General features: G+C 42.7%; 1 protein-coding gene and 1 long non-coding RNA gene across 10 annotated transcripts in view; one reads left to right on the forward strand and one right to left on the reverse strand.

Moving 5' to 3' along the window:
• LOC120098901 (uncharacterized) overlaps nucleotides 1-8,442 on the reverse strand; it is a 108,265-nt gene extending 99,823 nt beyond the window's left edge. For 5 of the 7 annotated variants that reach the window (XR_005497642.2, XR_005497646.2, XR_005497643.2 and 2 more), the window contains exon 1: nucleotides 8,303-8,442. This is a non-coding gene — a long non-coding RNA (uncharacterized LOC120098901). Of the gene's footprint in view, nucleotides 1-8,284 lie in introns of all 7 variants that reach the window. The other 2 variants (XR_005497648.2, XR_005497644.2) reach the window with 1 other exon arrangement.
• Nucleotides 8,443-9,163: 721 nt separating this feature from the next.
• Phyhipl (phytanoyl-CoA 2-hydroxylase interacting protein-like) overlaps nucleotides 9,164-20,304 on the forward strand; it is a 41,073-nt gene continuing 29,932 nt past the window's right edge. The window contains exon 1 of one of the 3 annotated variants that reach the window (NM_001398984.1): nucleotides 9,164-9,456. In NM_001398984.1, coding sequence (NP_001385913.1) covers nucleotides 9,354-9,456 — 103 coding nt within the window. In that variant the 5' untranslated portion in view covers nucleotides 9,164-9,353. Of the gene's footprint in view, nucleotides 9,457-16,214; nucleotides 16,367-19,086; nucleotides 19,210-20,304 lie in introns of those variants that run through there. The other 2 variants (NM_001012076.2, XM_063279186.1) reach the window with 2 other exon arrangements.

Consider the following 20,304-nt stretch of genomic DNA (forward strand, 5'->3'; position numbering starts at 1 on the left):
AACCATCAACGTGATCCATTATATAAACAAACTGAAAGAACAAAACCACATGATCATTTCATTAGATGCTGAGAAAGCATTTGACAAAATTCAACACCCCTTCATGATAAAAGTCCTGGAAAGAATAGGAATTCAAGGCCCATACCTGAACATAGTAAAAGCCATATACAGCAAACCAGTTGCTAACATTAAACTAAATGGAGAGAAACTTGAAGCAATCCCACTAAAATCAGGGACTAGACAAGGCTGCCCACTCTCTCCCTACTTATTCAATATAGTTCTTGAAGTTCTAGCCAGAGCAATCAGACAACAAAAGGAGGTCAAGGGGATACAGATCGGAAAAGAAGAAGTCAAAATATCACTATTTGCAGATGATATGATAGTATATTTAAGTGATCCCAAAAGTTCCACCAGAGAACTACTAAAGCTGATAAACAACTTCAGCAAAGCGGCTGGGTATAAAATTAACTCAAATAAATCAGTTGCCTTCCTCTATACAAAAGAGAAACAAGCCGAGAAAGAAATTAGGGAAACGACACCCTTCATAATAGACCCAAATAATATAAAGTACCTCGGTGTGACTTTAACAAAGCAAGTAAAAGATCTGGACAAGAAGAACTTTAAGACACTGAAGAAGGAAATTGAAGAAGACCTCAGAAGATGGAAAGATCTCCCATGCTCATGGATTGGCAGGATTAATATAGTAAAAATGGCCATTTTACCAAAAGCAATCTACAGATTCAATGCAATCCCCATCAAAATACCAATCCAATTTTTCAAAGAGTTAGACAGAACAATTTGCAAATTCATCTGGAATAACAAAAAACCCAGGATAGCTAAAGCTATCCTCAACAATAAAAGGACTTCAGGGGGAATCACTATCCCTGAACTCAAGCAGTATTACAGAGCAATAGTGATAAAAACTGCATGGTATTGGTACAGCGACAGACAGATAGACCAATGGAATAGAATTGAAGACCCAGAAATGAACCCACACACCTATGGTCACTTGATTTTTGACAAAGGAGCCAAAACCATCAAATGGAAAAAAGATAGCATTTTCAGCAAATGGTGCTGGTTCAACTGGAGGTCAACATGTAGAAGAATGCAGATCGATCCATGCTTATCACCCTGTACAAAGCTTAAGTCCAAGTGGATCAAGGACCTCTACATCAAACCAGACACACTCAAACTAATAGAAGAAAAACTAGGGAAGCATCTGGAACACATGGGCACTGGAAAAAATTTCCTAAACAAAACACCAATGGCTTACGCTCTAAGATCAAGAATCGACAAATGGGATCTCATAAAACTGCAAAGCTTCTGTAAGGAAAAGGACACTGTGGTTAGGACAAAACGGCAACCAACAGATTGGGAAAAGATCTTTACCAATCCTACAACAGATAGAGGCCTTATATCCAAAATATACAAAGAACTCAAGAAGTTAGACCGCAGGGAAACAAATAACCCTATTAAAAAATGGGGCTCAGAGCTAAACAAAGAATTCACAGCTGAGGAATGCCGAATGGCTGAGAAACACCTAAAGAAATGTTCAACATCTTTAGTCATAAGGGAAATGCAAATCAAAACAACCCTGAGATTTCACCTCACACCAGTGAGAATGGCTAAGATCAAAAACTCAGGGGACAGCAGATGCTGGCGAGGATGTGGAGAAAGAGGAACACTCCTCCATTGTTGGTGGGATTGCATACTGGTACAACCATTCTGGAAATCAGTCTGGAGGATCCTCAGAAAATTGGACATTGAACTGCCTGAGGATCCAGCTATACCTCTCTTGGGCATATACCCAAAAGATGCCCCAACATATAAAAAAGACACGTGCTCCACTATGCTCATTGCAGCCTTATTTATAATAGCCAGAAGCTGGAAAGAACCCAGATGCCCTTCAACAGAGGAATGGATACAGGAAATGTGGTACATATACACAGTGGAATATTACTCAGCTATCAAAAACAACGACTTTATGAAATTCGTAAGCAAATGGTTGGAACTGGAAAATATCATCCTGAGTGAGGTAACCCAATCACAGAAAGACATACATGGTATGCACTCATTGATAAGTGGCTATTAGCCCAAATGCTTGAATTACCCTAGATCCCTAGAACAAACGAAACTCAAGACAGATGATCAAAATGTGAATGCTTCACTCCTTCTTTAAATGAGGAAAAAGAATACCCTTGGCAGGGAAGGGAGAGGCAAAGATTAAAACAGAGACTGAAGGAACACCCATTCAGAGCCTGCCCCACATGTGGCCCATACATATACAGCCACCCAATTAGACAAGATGGATGAAGCAAAGAAGTGCAGACCGACAGGAGCCGGATGTAGATCGCTCCTGAGAGACACAGCCAGAATACAGCAAATACAGAGGCGAATGCCAGCAGCAAACCACTGAACTGAGAATATGACCCCCGTTGAAGGAATCAGAGAAAGAACTGGAAGAGCTTGAAGGGGCTCGAGACCCCATATGTACAACAACGCCAAGCAACCAGAGCTTCCAGGGACTAAGCCACTACCTAAAGACTATACATGGACTGACCCTGGACTCTGACCTCATAGGTAGTAATGAATATCCTAGTAAGAGCACCAGTGGAAGGGGAAGCCCTGGGTCCTGCTAAGACTGAACCCCCAGTGAACTAGACTGGTGGGGGGAGGGCGGCAATGGGGGGAGGGTTGGGAGGGGAACACCCATAAGGAAGGGGAGGGGGGAGGGGGATGTTTGCCCGGATACCGGGAAAGGGAATAACACTCGAAATGTATATAAGAAATACTCAAGTTAATTAAAAAAAAAAAAAGAATATTGCCAAATTCATTCTATGAGGTCATAGTCACCCCTATAACTAAACCCCATAAATACTCAACAAAAAAAGAGAATTTCAGACTAATTTCCCTTATGAGCATTTATGTAAAAATACTTAATAAGGGGCTGGAGAGATGGCTCAGTGGTTAAGAGCACCGACTGCTCTTCCAGAGGTCCTGAGTTCAATTCTCAGCAACTACATGGTGACTCACACCATCTGTAATGGGATCTGATGCCTTCTTCTGGTGTGTCTGAAGACAGTGACAGTGTATTCGCATAATACAATAAATAAATCTTTACAAAAATACTTAATAAAATACTCACAAACCAAATCCAAGAACACATGAAATAAATCATCCACCACGATCAATAAGGCTTCATCCCAGGGATGCAGGGGTGGTTCATTACAAAAACCCATCAACGTAATATACCATATAAAGAAACTGAAAAAAAAAAACTTAATGCTTTCATTAAATGCTGAAAAAGCCTTTGTCAAAAGCCAACACTCCTTCATGTCAAAAGTCTTGGAGAGATCATGGATACAAAGTGCATACCTAAACACAATAAAGGTAATATACAACAAGACAATAGCCAACATCAAACTAAATTCAGAAAAACTTAAAGCAATTCCACTAAAACCAGGGACAAGACAGGCTGTCTACTCTCCTCATGTCTTCAGTACAGTGCTTGAAGGTCTAGCTTCTCCCTATCTCTTCAATATAGTACTTGAAGTCCTTGCTAGTACAATACAACAACTAAAAGAGATTAAGGGAAAGGAATTGGCAAGGAAAAAAGACCAAGTATCACTATTGACAGGTGATATGAGAATACATACACACACACACACACACACACACACACACACACACACACACACACACACACCCCAAAAATTCTACCAGATAACTCCTACAGTGATAAACACCTTCAGCAAAGTGGCTCAAAGGAATCAGTAGCCCTCCTTTGTACAAATGATAACGAGCTAAGAAAGAAGCTAGGGAGAAGACACCCTTCACAATAGCCACAAATTATGGAAAATATCTTGGTGTAACTCTAACCAAGCCAGTGAAAGATCTATATGATGAGAACTTCAACTCTTTGAAGAAAGAAATTGAGGAAGATCTCAGAAGGTGGAAAGATCTCCCATGCTCATGGATGGGTAAGATTAACATAGTAAAAATGGCCATCTTGCCAACAGCAATCTACAGATTCAATGCAATTCCCATCAAAATTCCAACACCATTCTTTACAGACCTTGAAAGAACAATTCTCAACTTCATACGGAAGCTAAAACAATCCTGCACAGGAAGAGAACTTCTGAGGTATCACCAATCCCAACCTTAATCTGTACTACAGAGCAACAGGAATAAAAACTACATGGTATTGGTATAGAAACAGTCAGACTGATCAGTAGAATAGGATCAAAGACCCAGAAATAAGCCCACATGACTAGGGACACTTGATTTTTGACAAAGAAGCCAAACTCACACAACGGGAAAGGGAGAGTATTTTCAACAAAATGGTGTTGGTCTAACTGGATGTCTGCATGTAGAAGAACACAAATGGATCCACAGTTGTTGCCCTGTCCAAAACTCAAGTCCAAGTGGATCAAAGACCTCAACGTAAAACCACATACAGTGAATCTAATAGAAGAGAAAGTGAGGAATAGCTTTGAACTCGCTGATATAAGAGACAACTTCATGAACAGAACACCAATGGCTCCAGCATTAAGATCATCCATTAATAAATGGGACCTCATGAAACTGAAAAGCTTCTGTAAGGCAAAGGAAAAAACAACAGCCTACTGATGGGGAAAAGCTCTTCACCAACTCTACATCTACAGAGGGCTAATACCCCCAAAATATAAAGAATTCAAGGAGTTAGACACCAGCAACTCAAATAACCCAACTGAAAACTGAGGTGCAGAGCTTAACAGAAATCTCCACAGAGGAATCTCTAATGGCTGAGTAACATTAAAAGAAGTGTTCAATGCCCTTAGTCATCAGGGAAATGCAAATCAAAACAACTCTGAGATCCCACTTCACACTCATCAGAATGGCTAAGATCAAAAACTCAAGGGACAGCACATGCTGGTGAGGATGGGGAGCAAGGGGAACACGTCACGGCCGATGGGAATGAAAACTTGTAAAACCACTCTGGAAATCAGTTTGGCAGCTTCTCAGAAAATTAGGAATAGTTATACCTCAAGACCCAAGTATAAAACTCCTGGGAATATGCCCAAAGTATGTTGAACCATCCCATAAGGACACTGTGTACATAGCAGCTTTTTTTGATACTAGACAGAAACTGGAAACAACCTAGATGTCCCTCAACTGAAGAATGGATAAAGAAAAATGTGGTTCATGTACACAATGGAATACTACTCAGCTATTAAAAACAAGGACATCATGAATTTTGCAGACAAATAAATGGAACTAGAAAATATCATCCTGAGTGAGGTAACCCAGACCCAAAAGGACATGCATGGTTATGTACTCACTTATAAGTGGATATTAACTATAAAGTACAAGATAACCACGTTACAAATCCACAGACCCAAAGAACCCAAATTACAAGAAGGGCCCAAGAGAGGATGGCTGAATCTTTCTCAGAATCAGAAATAAAAGAGACATCAGAGGTGGGTGGAGGGAGGGAACAGAGTGAGAGAGGGGACAGGGAGGGAATCAGGATGGGATGTGTGTGTCAGGTGTAGGAAGAGCAGGGGAAAGAGGACGGAAATTGGAAATTGGCGTGGGTGGAATCTCTAGGTCATGCCAGAGACTTGGGACTGGGTAGGCCCCAAGGTGTCTGTGGGATGACTGTAGCTGAAACTCCTAGCAGTGGGGGAGATGAATCCTGAAGTAGACATCTCCTTTAGTTAGGCAGGCCTCCCACTGGAGGGATAAGGACAGCAACCCACCCACAAAATTTTCTACCCAAAATGTGTCCTCCCTACAAACTGTGCAGGGACAAATACAGAACAGAGACAGAAGAAATGGCCACCCAATGACTGGCCCAACTTAAAACCCATCCCATGAGCAAGACCAATCCCTAACACTATTAATGATACTCTGTTATGCGTGTAGACAGGAGCTTAGCATAACCGTCCTCTGAGAATCTCCATCCAACAGTTGACTGAAACAGATATAGAGACCGACAGCCCCACATTTAGATGGAGCTTGGGGAGTCTTGTGGAAGAGTTGGGGGAAGGATTGAGGGACGGAAAGAAGACAGGGACTCCACAGGAAGATGAACAGAGTCAACTAGCCTGGACCCTTGGGGTCTCCCAGAGACTGAACCACCAACCAAAGAGTGAGCATGGACTGGACCTAACTCCACACTCCCACTCCCCCAACCCAACACCCTCCTGTATATAGCAGATGTTCAACATGGTCTTCATTTGGGTTCCCCAATAATTAGAGCAGGGGCAATCCCTGAAGCTGTTGCCTGCCTGTGGATTCTGTCTCCTTAACTGGTCTACTATGTCTGGCATCAGTGAGACAGGTTGTACCTAGTCCTGCAGTGACTGCATGCATGGTGGTGGTGGGGCGACCCCTTCTTACAGGAGAAGGGGAGGGGGAGTAAGGAGAGAAGCTGTGAGGGAGGACTTCGAAGAGAGGGGGACTGATAATGGAATATAAAGTGGATAGGTAAATACACTAATTTTTAAAAGAAAAAGGTTCCATGAACTTGAAAATCATGCCAACAGTTATTGGAATAGAATGGAGATTTCTACTTCCTCTTGCGTGTGTGACATTCCTTTCCTCTAGTCGTTTCTAGTAGTTTGCTTTAAGATGGTGACCACAACTTATGCCTGTGTATTTGTTTTTGTTTGCTTTTTTTTTCAGTTCAGTCTGATGGCTTTTTCTGAGTGATGAGTAGCATGTCTTTGGTAGTTTGGATATTTTCAGCCAGAAAGAAAATATCATAGTGCTTGCTAAAGGCACCTTGCTCTTAATGTGATGGTTCCTGGCCATTCTCTTGGCTATCAACCCAGCTACAATATGAGTACTGAGGAACGTTTAGCAGGAACAGGAACTCCTGCCTTCTATGTTATGGGTTGAATCTGAAATCTCCCCCTCGGGTTCTCGGTCTGGTTGATGCTATTGGGAAGACTGTGGAGACCTGGAAAATGGACACCTGGATGAAGAAGTGGGACAGGTCCTTGGAGATGTATTATCCTTGGCTGCTTCCTGCCACTCAACATGCTTTCTCATCTGCCATTAGTGAATATGGCTTCCCTATTACGGTAGGCTGACTGTACCAAAACCAAAGCAAAATGAACCTTTCCTCTTCTCAGCTATGGTAGCAGTTTGGTAATAGTAACGGGAAGTAATTAATACATTCTCTTTGCCTATGATGTCCTGCTCAGTTGACTGAGTGAGGTCCCCGACTGGGATATATATTCTCAGTACCGGGTATATTGCCCTGATATACTTGTAATAATATTTATATGAGTTAAAGTTCTAATGTATGCATATTATATTTTTCAATTGTGGGTAAACTATATTTTGTAGTTTACAGTTCCTGTTGTGATTTATAAACCTGAGAATTCTCAGAAAGATGAACCCACTGTGCTTTGGCTGTCAATACCCAGTTCTACTGATCTAGGCTTTTGAATATAAGAAATTCACCAGTAACTACTGTCTTGTCATTTCTCTTGTCAAACAGTAAGTAATTTACTCTCTCCTTGGGGTATCTCCTGCTTTAATACTGAAATGTTTTTCTTTCCAGCTCAAAACAAAAGGTTCATCTCATTAATCCCCAAGTTCATAACGAAGACATTTCACTTAATGATACCAAAAAATTACCTTACACGGATTTTTATCAACCTTTGATTGTGCCAAATTTTCTCACGGGTTTATTTTATCTAAGTGGGTCTTTCCATTTTATGAGACTTCAATCAACTAGATTTAGTTGTTTATGGCTAAACGGATGTGACTTGAAAAGGTAGCATATAGCAATCTATATGTAAATTGTTTTTATTGGTGAATATCTATGCTTGAAATTGGCAAATCAGTAAAACAAGGAACATAAATTATTACCAATAACCATAAATAATACAAGGGGAGAGGGGCCTCTTTTGGTCCCGTGATATCAAGAAAAACAAAACAATAACATTCCGAATCAGCAAATGGCAACAGAGGCCAACAGGCTGTCACCTATATCGACTTTATTTGTAAAACCTTTGTGCCATCATAGTGCACTGAAATATCTTAGGTGCTACCAAAAGCAATGGGGCGTGCAAATATGGCATAACTGGAAGACCACAGGTCCCCCTTTCATTTTCTAGGGTAACAAAGAACAGGTGATGTGCTTCAGCCTGCATTTTCAGTCAGAACAATGCCGGGCCCAGGGAGAGCACTGAAGACTTGTTTGTTGGGTGAGAAGGCAAGCTGACAAGTGGCTGTCACCCGGAAGCTGCCTCCTCAGCAGCCAGCCACCAGCTTCCTGCTGCCTCACCTGTCCCACAGCACCGACCTGAGTTCTTGCTCCCTGCCCGGTGCAGTCCTCAGGTGGCCGCTCATTCCTCACTGCCGGGACCTTGTAAGGAACGTCGGCTGGGCTCGCAGAGCCGGGAAAGAGAATCTTAGGCGGTTCGGGCCTCAGTTTCCCAATGTGTGGTCAACAAGCAATCAATCAGCGCGCGCTTGTCTCGTCGCAGCCCGGGATGGCAGTCCTAGCTCTGCCTGGCATTGTGAATAGAGCCTATCCGCCATCGCCGGGCGAGCGGACGCGCGGAGCAGCTTGCCACAGCCCGCGCTTCTGGCGCGCTCCAACCTTCTTCGCTTCCAGCGTGAGAAGGCGCGCAGGCTGCGGCGCCAGGGAGAGCCGAGAGCGCGTGCGCGCGGCAGGCGGGGTTAGGGAGGCAGTGTGGGCCGCGCGCGGCGCGCGGGAGAAGCCAGGGTAGGGTCTACGCGCCCGCAGGTGGGTTGCGGGTGCGCGCCACCCGGCGAGGGCTGCGACGGAGGCAGCGCGCCCGCGAGTCAGAGCGCGCGCGCGCCATTGGCTGGGCACAGAGCCCTCATGAGAAGAGCGGAGGGCGCGTCCTCGTCCTGAGCGTGTGCGCGCGCAGGGGGGGCGGGGTCCGCGAGAGGTAGAAAAGGGGCGGGGCCCGTGTGCAGACAGGTTGGCGGGTCCACGGACACCCGGGCCTCCGTGCGCGTGCGCGTGCGCGCGGCAAGCAGGGGGCGGGGTCTGCGCGCGGTAGGAAAGGGGCGGGGCCCGTGTGTAGGCAGGTAGGCGCGTCCACTGCCAGCCCCTCCCCCGTGAGCGTGCGCGGCCCTCCCTTCAGCCGAGAGCGCGCTCCCCCCCCCCCCGCGCTCGCGCCGGCCGGCGTTCAGTCTACGAGCCGCGCACTCGAGGGAGCTTCTGCCGCCGCCGCCGCCGCCGCCGCCGCCGCCGCCGCCGCCGCCGCCGCCTCGGCCGCGACTCCCGACCGGAGGCTGCCCTCGTCCTCAGCCATCTCAGACCTTTCCCGCCCTTCGCCCCGCCGGCCGCTGGCGCCTGGCTTTGACGCGGGGTCTCGAAGATGGAGGTGCCGCGCCTGGACCATGCCCTCAGCAGCCCCAGCAGCCCGTGTGAGGAGATCAAGAACCTCAGCCTGGAGGCCATCCAGCTGTGTGACCGTGATGGTGAGGCACGGGGGCACCGACGGGAGACAAAAGGAGGTGTCCGGTCCATGGGAGAGGGCGCCTCTCGGGTCCGCGGGAGAAGGCTACTGGAGGGAGAGGGCGCCTCTCGGGTCCGCGGGAGAAGGCTGCTAGGGGAAGAGGGCGCCTCTCTGGTTGTGGGAGAGGGCGCCGCTCGGGTCCGCGGGAGAAGGCAGTGGGGGGGAGAGGGATCCGATGGGTCCATGGGAAAGGACTTCACTGGGAAGAAGGAACCGTTCGGATCCACCGGAGAATGCTCCGCTGTGGAGAGGGCGCCTCTCGGGTCCGCGGCCCGGCGCAGCCTAATCTGCAGCAGGCAGGTCCAGGGTTTCCCGACCGGCGACTTACCCGCCACCGCGAAGGCTAGATAGGCTTGACCAGAAACTTATCCATTCCCCTGCAAAGCTCTGAACCTCCAGAAGTGTCTAACTGGGGTGAGCCTCTTAGTGTTTTAGTCGGGGGCAGAAAAGCTGCGTTTCAGCACCAAGGACAGACACTAGGCTCTTGGCTCTGGGCAGGGATTGTGAGACTGTCAAAAATCCTAGCAGGAATTGGTCCTTTATGCCTGCTGTGATTCGGTGTGTGTGTGTGTATGTGCAGCACACACCATTGTGTGTTGATGTGTCCGTACTCTATTGTTAAAGTTGGCAGTCTATGAAAAAAAGAAAATGACTGATCACAGGTCCCACTGTTAAAGTGTTGGCACTCTGCAGTGTGGGCACAGCGCTGTGTGTTGGCTACTTACAGGATCAGTGTTGGGCACAGAACGGTGTGTTGGACTAGTTGGTGGATATGTGTTGTTTCGGGGATTTGCAATAAAACTTCATTTGTAAAGAAGACGTCTGACTGCTGATTGGCCAAATAATTGTTAAATTCTGCATACAACACGGGAAAACCAGTTGACATGGAAACACTTGGTTTTCAGTGAAAATGTTTAACTGTATGTGAGTCATGGCTATAAAGCATTTTAAAGAAAAGTCATGAGAGATATTAATTGGTGCTTGGTAAGGTCACAAAATTTAGCAGCTTAACGCACAGAGGAAACAAAGATCTTGTTTTTAAAGGCATCGAAACGGTAATAACTGTTTTATGCCTTGCTAGCTTAAACATTTAAGTCGACTGAGCACCGAAGTCCTGCTTACTAATAATTTTTAATTGTTAGCATGAATTTATTTTTAATAATCTCGAAATGAAAATTCAAGCTCTTTGAACAGAACAAACCTTAACTCATGAAAGAGAGGTAGCCAGAATAAATAAGTATTCTTGTAAAGGCTGCTTACTTCCTTTGTCAGTAGATCACCTCTGTAAATTGCAGCTATTTTTATTGTCTCAGACTGGTTTCAGAGACAACCAAGATTCTAACAGAAGTAGATTGGATTTGGATTTGATTCAGCAGCTTAGCAAATGCTCGTTCAAATAGTAAGTGGAACTAGATAACCTAAGCTGTTCCTCAGACCTTAGTAATTTCAGTTTTTAAAATCGCATTCTCCGTGTTTTTCACGGGTGTCAGGGAAATATTTGTTTTAATGAAGTTCAGAGTACTAATATAGGGTGTGGGAGTTAGTTCTGCTTTTACTATAGTCTGATCATCTGGAATAGTAGCTCTTTGGATCCATTTTTAGTTGTTTCAGTTGACTGAATGAATCCTGCAGAATGAGCAAATTATGTAACCTTTAATTGAGGGGGGTGTTGGGAGCAAGCCATAGCTATAACAATTATTATTTATAGTCCTCTAGACTAGTCGGGTTTCATTTTGTAAAGTAGTTTGAACCAAAGAGTTACAAAGAGCCATGTCTTTAAAAATGGGGGGGGGGGGATAGAGACATTCCACTGAAAGGCTGTCACATGCTTATGGTCCTCCCTCCCCCTGACCCTGTTCCAATATATGGCAATTTCTAATCAGTAAGTTGGCTTTGTGACAGTCCTTTAGAGGGAACAACACAGGTTTTTATAAAAGGGTTTGTAGTGTGCTGCATTCAATCTGTATTAAGACTTTCCTTAGTACCATTTCCTATTGAGATCTTTCCAGATGCATGGTGTCTGCTCCCTGCCTTTCGCTCACTTTCCTCCCTCTCAAGTCTCACTTCTATCGATGTACGGAGCGGAAAGGCAAGATTACGTATATTTTGTCTGTGTGTGTTTTAGGTCTACAGATCTATAGTTTTATTTTATTTTATGAAGATGGGACTACGTAGTTTTGTTTGTGGCTTACGTTTTACCCTTCCATTTTACTCTTGCTAATTTGGTAATTGACAAGACAAATTCCTTGGAAATGAAATAAAGTGGATTGGGGCAAAATATGAGATGATTGTTTATGTCCATTCCTTTCGACTTGCAGACGTTTTGAATTGTATCCTGCTCTGTGTGTCTCATGAGTCACAAGCTATAGCTCTTGGTAGAACATAACTGTCTCTCACTTCTTTGGCTCTCCTCTTTTACGCTTGGTCTGTAGCTGATTTGTCCTCTAAATTGTAGTGTGTGTTACTAGCAACCCCTCCGCAGCATTTCTTTTCATTGTTTTTATTGTTTCCAAGTATTTAGTAATCTTGGGAGACTATCTGAGTTCAAATAGTCATGCTTTTGATTTTTTAATAAAGCAAGAGGATTCCTGTAAGTGCGCATCCGTATATCCTCATTTCCTAGTTGTGTCGTTGTTGCTGGTACATGGTCCCTGCCTTTGTGCTAGTCACCCTAGTTCAAAATGAGGATTCTAGATAGGACTGTGTTAGGAAACGGTTGGAATATGGACAGTAGCTATGGGGCATCTGTTAGTCCATTTTCTAACTAGGCAAGTACTCCTTTCCTAAGCTCTAGAGTGCTCTGGTGTACTTATATTGAATGCACCGTGTAGCTTCATAATGGTTTTTTTGTTTTGTTTTGTTTTTCGTAGCTGGGGACCGAACCCAGGGCCTTGCGCTTGCTAGGCAAGCGCTCTGCCACTGAGCTAAATCCCCAACCCTTCGTAATGGTTTTTTAACAGGAGGAAAATATCCAGTCTTATCTCTGAAAATATCAGGAATATGGGAATCCATTTTTAGTTTGTTCCTTCCCATAATAGCACGGGGCACTTGCTAACCTGTCACAAGAAAGAAAAAGGCAAAGAACAGAGAAAAACAAAAGCTCACTGCCCGTATACAAAGTTCCATATCCGTTCTGATTCTCATCATGTTTCTATTACACACACACACACACACACACACACACACACACACACACACACACACACGTGCTTCTGATCCTTTCTGAAAAGGGTTTATTCACATGTTGCCATAGATAGGTAGATAGATAGATAGATAGATAGATAGATAGATACAGACAGACAGACAGACAGACAGACAGACAGATGGACAGACCAATAGATAGAGATGATAGATAGATCTCTATGTGTTTCTTCAAACTAACCATATTGTTGTTATAGAGGTAGAAAAGACTAGTTGTTTTTTTTTATAGTATTAACCCCCCCACGTCCTGGCTTTCTCTTCTTAACAGTCATTATCCCTCTGAGTAGGTCATTTTATGACTGACTGGATATGGTGTCATCACCTCTAGTTATGAGGTTTATGACACTACTTAGCAAATGAATACAGCTTAAGTAAACTACTGTTTATTTGTAACCGTCCTTCGGTGGAGAAAGGGAAAGGAAAGTTTTTCTCTTTTATATATTCCAAACATAGATTTCTTTAAGGAACCTTGTTTACTTAAATTACAGGAGCTGAAACCTCCTTTTATGCCTTTGATATATGAACTGAACACAGTTTAACTTTGGCAGTATAATAGCCCAAATATATGTAATGGCTCAGTTCGCCTTAGGTGGCCTGTAATGACATCTCTAAAACAAGCCAACACCTTGGAAGAACACCTGGAATGTGTCCCTTGAATGCCCTTATCACAAGAATGTGAAGCAGTCATGACTCAGTCCCACTGACGAGCAGCATACCTTTTCAGATCACATGGCCACGTTACATTATTGGCCCTGTAACCATGGGCCAGTTACTTAACCTCTCTTAGCCAGAGGCACTCTGGTGCAAAACAGGCATAATAATGCCGTACAGAATTTTGAAATGTAAAATGGAGAATTGTGTAGCATAGACCACAACTCTTGTTGCAAAATAGAAACAAAAAAAATTGGGAGTGGAATGTTATCTTCCACATACTCTCTTGAGTTGACTGCAGTTCTCTCTCTCTCTCCTCTCTCTCTCCCTCCCTCCCCCCTCCCTCCCTCCCCTGCCCCTCCCTCCTTCCCCCATCTCCCCAGCCAGCATTTGTATCCCTGTTAACAATTCAGTTGTGTGCTGTTGAGGAAAGCATTTCATGAGAAATTATTGGCAACCATAAATTCTGAATTTTAAGGGCAAATTGAAAACCATTTCAGTGGTGGTATTGAGACCCTTGGCTTGGTAGTACTCCAACAGTAACACTGTTGTCACTCCTAGTTCTAGAAGCTTCCAGTTCACATCTGCTGCTGCCTTCCCTGTGCCTTATGACCTGAGCACACTCTTTCAACCAGTGTCTGCCTCGGCTCCCCTCTGCCCTGGCTTGACAATATTCTCCTTCATGCTCCTTCCTAACAGCTGCCCTGCTCCGCGTCATATGTCTCTGTATTCATTTCTTTGCCTCAGATAAGCACTGCGAGGGGGAGGTCCATTTGCCTTAGGGAGCAAAGGACCCAAATGAATGAATAAAAGCTAAAAGAATCACACAAGCGCAAGAAAACCATCATCTGTGTTAAACCGATTCTTACTCTTGGTAGGAGCTCTGTCTCATTTCCATAGAAGACCAAGAAGTTTTAGAGGGAAAGTCCCATCAAAGGCAACGTGAACAGACTCCCTCCAGTGGCAGAATGTGTGGGGCCCAAGCAGTAACTGGCACTTGACTGGCTGCCCAGGCCTCTCAGAGCCTCACTCTAGGCAGAGGGTTGGGTAGACACACACAGGCCGCTTGGTTTTGTCTTCACTAAGAGTTCCTGCTCATTTTGGCCCACCTTGCTTTTCCCCTAACTCAAGTGAGAATTCTCCTGCTTGCTTTTATTCGTAAATCAGCTTCAGCAATCACAACAATTGATTCAGTCACTGTAAGCACCACACTCTTTTCTATGTTCATTTCACTGCCCTCAGTAAAAGTTTCAAAATTTAAGTTTCACCTCGTTGAATTTATCTCTCTCTTGGGTTTATTTTCAATTTATCTTAAAGTTCTTCCCAAGAATCTCTTGATTCGTTTTCTCTTGATCTCTTCAATGATCTTTCTTACTATGTTAAAATAGATAGCTAATATTTTAACTATTTGAAATATTTTACTACTGTCAGACTGTAATTACCATAATGTCTCACAGAGTAGACTATGTTTGTACATATACATTTAAGGGAAAAAGTCAGCATTTGCAGAGACGGGGAGCGGAAATACGTTGCGAAGCAGCACCATCTGGGTTTAATGTGCAGAGGGCTTTAGCATGCTCTGGCCCCTGGGGTCAGGATGCAGGGCGTTGGCAGGGCAAGGATGCACAAGTACAGATTCCAGGACAGAATTCCAGGCAGTGCGGAATATGATCATGAATAGTTAGAACTGTAAGTCTGGAAAGTTAGAAATCAGAATTAGCGATGAGGAAAAATGAGGCAAAACAAATGTTTGAAGGCATCTTGATAGCATTCGTGTCTTAAACTTCAGATGTCAGGTCTCAGTGTATATCTGGGTATGTCCTACATGCTTTTCAAGAAGAGCTCCTCTGGGCCTGATATGACTGTCTCCCAAGAGGCTCTGCCAGAGCATGACAGAAACAGAGGTGGATGCTCACAGCCAACCATTGAACTGAGAACGGGGTCCCCATTAGAGGAGTTAGAGAAATGTTGGAAGGAGCTGAAGGGGCTTGCAACCCCATAAGAACAACAATACCAAACAAAACAAAACAAACAAACAAACAAAACCCAACAATACCAACCAACCAGAACTCCCAGGGACTAAACCACCATCCAAAGACTACACATGGACAGACCCATGGCTCCAGCTGCATATGTAGCAGAGGATGGCCTTGTTGGGCACCAATGGGAGGAGAAGCCCTTGGTTCTGCCAAGGCTGGACCCTCACCCCCAGTGTAATATCAGCATGGGGAGGCGGGAAGGTGTGGGTGGTTGGGGAGGGGAAACACCCTCATAGAAGAAGGGGGAGGGGAGTGGGATGGGGGCTTATGGATGGGAAACTGGGAAAGGGGATAACATTTGAAATGTAAATAAAAAATATCCACTAAAAAAAAGTCTCATTTAAAAAAAAAAAGCGCTCCTCTGCTTCCTAGCCACTGTATGGCTAAAACACTGTGTACTGCTTTGCCATTGTTTCAGAGGGAATGCCATATTCTTTCTAGGGCCATATTTTTTGTCTTTTATACTTCTCAAGATAGTTCAGACTTTTTAATTAAATTGCCTTACCAAGAAGGATATATACACATATCTTTGAGGAGAAAAATAGTTTACAAGGTTTGCAACAGAAATGCAGAATACTTATTTTATAGTCTAGTGATAGATGTTTTAGAATTATTACTCATCTACATAAAGATGGTGTTGGAATCTTGGGAGGCATTTTAGGTGGATAACTATAAAGACAGAAAGCATTGAGCTAAGGCATTTTAAATCCAACTTTAGGAAGCTACTCGGAAGCATAGCATGCGTTCTTCAGTTGTGTTCTCTAAAGAGGAGTTCTAGAACAGGGAGAACAATTAGTCATGGCAAATACCCAGGTCACTAGGGAGATTAGAACGTATGGGGAAGAAAGAGGTTTGGATTTTCCATCAGCTTTAGAGTGGTCTTTAAGGAGCTTCGTAGTATCTCCCTCCCAGACGAAGAGTGAACCCAGTCTGGGGAAGGCCGAAGTCGAATCCAAAAGATGAACTAAGTCTGCAATCCAGGTTGGTCACACAATGCTAGCAAGAGGCTGGCACTTTAGAGGCGCACCGTAGCTATGATGGAACCAATAGCACCTCAACTGCATTTGCAGCTAGTTCGCCATTTTATGACCATTTGAACCGTGGTTGTGGTCCATTTACTCTGGGAATTCCCTCTGGCTAAGGGGGAGTGGCAACTTGTATGACTACGTCCTTCTGTTTGGTTTTGTTTTCTACAGCATGCAGGGCTTTCCTACCTGTCCATAGTACAGATGGTTTATAGCTTCGTTCACTACTCATGTGCCATTAAAGATGAGGGACACACAACTTTACTGTATACTTTGGGTTTAATGAAAACTTGTCTTCCAGGAGTCAGAAGTTGATGAACTTCTCGGTTTTTAAAACTTTAAAAGCTACTGACTGAGGCCAACAAGAACCAAGATAATCTTGCATGTTTGTTGTGTGGCCAGTTCCTAGTGGTAGTATTTTATGTCTATGATGTAAACCAGAAGTTAGTTATCACAGTCCTTGAGCCAGATCCCCAAGCCTGCCACCTGTTGATATGTAAAACCACACTGGAACACAGACATGCCTGTTCTCCATAAATATAATAAATGTATATTTATAAATTTATTTTTCTATTGATTACACATTATCTATGTTCTTAGAAAAGAGGTAACAGGCTGTGACAGAGACCACATAATCTATAAACCCACAAACCCTTTAAAAAAGTTCCTTTGTGACCATTAGCTAAGGCATACACTCACACCTACTCTAAGACTGGCTGGGAGCTAACCCCTCTTGACAGGATAATGTTGAAGTTTGTGAAAGAAAGTTGGAGGCTGATTTACTTTTGCATATTACCAACGTTTTGAGATTGTGTACATTGTGCAGAGATCCAGAGGAACTTAAATAATACAGTAGCTTAGTCCTGGGTAGGGTTACTCAAGATGGATGACCCTCTAGGTCCTCCAGTTTGAGTTTAGGAAGGAATGTTTCTATGTGCAGACACATATAGGTGGACTTTGAATTCTAGTACTAATATGTTTTCAAATGCCAGAGGGGGTATCAACTCTGAAGGCATGTTGATCTAGACTAATAAATATTACTTAAGTGTATATATGTATTATATTCTTTATTCTAAACCATGCTATTAAAAAGGAGTTGAGCCATGCATGGTGAAACATGTATTCATTGTAGAGTTATTGTAGAACTTGAGAAATAGAGGCAAAAAGATCAGAAATTTCAGGTCAGCCTGAGCTATATGAGATTGACTCTCAAAAAGAGTCAACATTTTTTTAAAAGATTTATTCGTTTATTATATATAAGTACACTGAAGACACCTTCAGACACACTAGAAGAGGGCATCAGATCCCATTACAGATGGTTGTGAGCCACCATGTGGTTGCTGGGAATTAAACTCAGGGCCTCTGGAAGAGCAATCAATGCTCTTAACCACTGAGCCATCTCTCCAGCCCAAGAGTCAACATCTTATCATTTTCTTGTCCATAATCTATCCGTCTGTAGTAAAAGACATTTTGAGAGCAAATTTCCTACCTGCCATTGCCTGATAAATAAATTTAAGGTACTAAAAGTGAAAATGAAAAAAAAATGACAAAGGTATCAACATACAAAATCAACTGATATATATTTTTTTAAGTTTCTAAATGAGTGGCTGAGAGATTGACAGTTCACACACCATCCTTAATGGCTGAAGCAACTGTCTAATATCAGTGCCATTTTGTTCTCTGGGGATTCATTTACAGGCACTGATCTTAAGTAATTAATATGAGGTCTGCTTTGGGGCAGGAGAGATGGCCCAGCATTACAGCGCTGCCTTCCAGAGGACCCAGGCTTGTTTCCCAGCACTCATGGTGGCTCACAACCTTTATAACTCCAGTTTCAGGGAATCCAAAACCTGCTTCTGCCCCTTCAGACACTGCAACATGCTCTGACACAAAACACCCTTACACATAAAATAAAGATAAAACCTAAAAGAGCCCTACTTTCTTTCCCATTGTTCTTTTACATGCTGTTTTTTATGCTATTTATTTGTATATGTGTTCTACCCTTAAGGGTCTCTATTCAGAATAGGCAGGGGTAGAAGGAAGGCTCCCAGGATACATAATTACTTGGATCCTGCATTCAGAGGAAGTTGAAGAATGCGGAGAAAGAGTGTTGACTCTGTCATCAGTTTGGGAAGCAACTGGATGTTAAAAGTAAAATATCACAGGGGGAGAAGTAAAAGACCAGCATTTCTGATAGAGATGAGAGCAAGATGGGCGCATGCGTGTTTACTCGTGCTCACGCTCTCAGGGTACATTGGGTGTGGTGTTGCTGGGGAAAGGAAGTGTGTCTGGGATAGGAGAGTATGCTAAAAGCCATGTTAGAGCTGCTAACAAGTAACTTGTAATGCATAATTACATATACATAATATACATATATGTATATGTAATGTGTAATACATATATTGTACATTGTATATGTATATTGTAAATATATATTACACATATATACATATACATATATATATATCATATATAACTTGTAATCATGCTATAACCTAATGGTTAGGTTCCAAGTATAAGTTTTCTTGTTAGTAAATAGCTGCTCTCAAACTTTCTAATTGGTAGAGGACCTTTTTTCTCTTTTGTTTTTTACTGCTTTATAGGTCTAAACTTCTGATTCAGATGAGAAGGAATAGCAAACTGATACTTTTAGCCTTCTTTTCTTTCTCAGTGTATCCCCTAGGCTTGCTAATCTGGACTCACTGAGAAATAGTAAAAGTCTCCCACACTTGAACTGTGAAGGGCGAAGTGTTTCATCTGAAGGGAGGTGGCAGTGTGTCAGTTTAGCTCATTGTCAAGGTAAAACTATTTTATGAAAGCCACATACTTATTGATCATATTTGAAATGCACGTTCTTTTATGCTTTTCTTTATTAAAATTTCAGACCCAATTTGTATTCCTTGCATGTTGAATCTCAGCCTTAATATGCAGTTTACTGCTGTATTTTATAAACATGGAAATATTGTGGACATATTTTCAGGTTGAGGTTTAGTTCAGCTTTCTAAAAGGTTTAGATAAATTTGTTTACCAAGTTATTTATATTTGAGATAGTTATCAAAAATTTTAGTTGATAAAATTTTTACTTCCTCTGAAACATTTATATTTCATTTCACAGTGCTGAGCTAATGATTTTTGATATTTTCTGTCTATAATATTATAGTTTGTGGGAAAATCATCTGCAATATGAAAGAACAATTTATATGTGATTATCCAACACTTTTCGAATACCTTAATGCCTAATCATTACCAGTGGCAACTACTACTTTATGAGATCCGACGGCAGATTTATAAGAGATGCCCTCTCCTGGTGTTTCTAGTTTCATCTTCTCCCCTTGATATAGCTGTCTCAACATTTCTTAGTATCTCATTGATGGGGCATTAAAAATTGACTTTGACATTCATTCTTTCTCCGTTGTGTGTGGCTTTACCATTTCGAAGTGTTTTGAATCCACACATTGAACCCTGCCACTTAATCCTTGCTCTCTCTCATTCCACTAAGCTGGTAAAGATGTTAGTTAAACTCAGCATTTGAGTGTGACAGGACCCTACTGAATACCTTCTGTATTCTCTGCACTTGAAGACAGGTATCAATGATCTGTTTAACTTTTTAAATAAGAGCTGATTTATTTAACATATATTTGCAATACTAGAAATGCAAATTTAATATTTTTTAAATCCATGCATAACTCTTATGTAGTATGATGACTTCGTTTTTAATACATTTTAATTATCTGATTTATAATAACTTCAGCCACTATTTTGCTGCAAAACTCTGGAACTGTCAGAGATCATCTAATTGTTTTGCAAAGTATTTCCATATAAAAATCCAAGGGAAACTTGTCAATTTCATCATTACAGTCTAAGTCCTGACCAAAAAAAGGACTATCTTTATTT

The sequence above is a fragment of the Rattus norvegicus genome, chromosome 20, assembly GCF_036323735.1.
Source record: "Rattus norvegicus strain BN/NHsdMcwi chromosome 20, GRCr8, whole genome shotgun sequence".
In the NCBI taxonomy this organism is placed as follows: domain Eukaryota; kingdom Metazoa; phylum Chordata; class Mammalia; order Rodentia; family Muridae; genus Rattus; species Rattus norvegicus.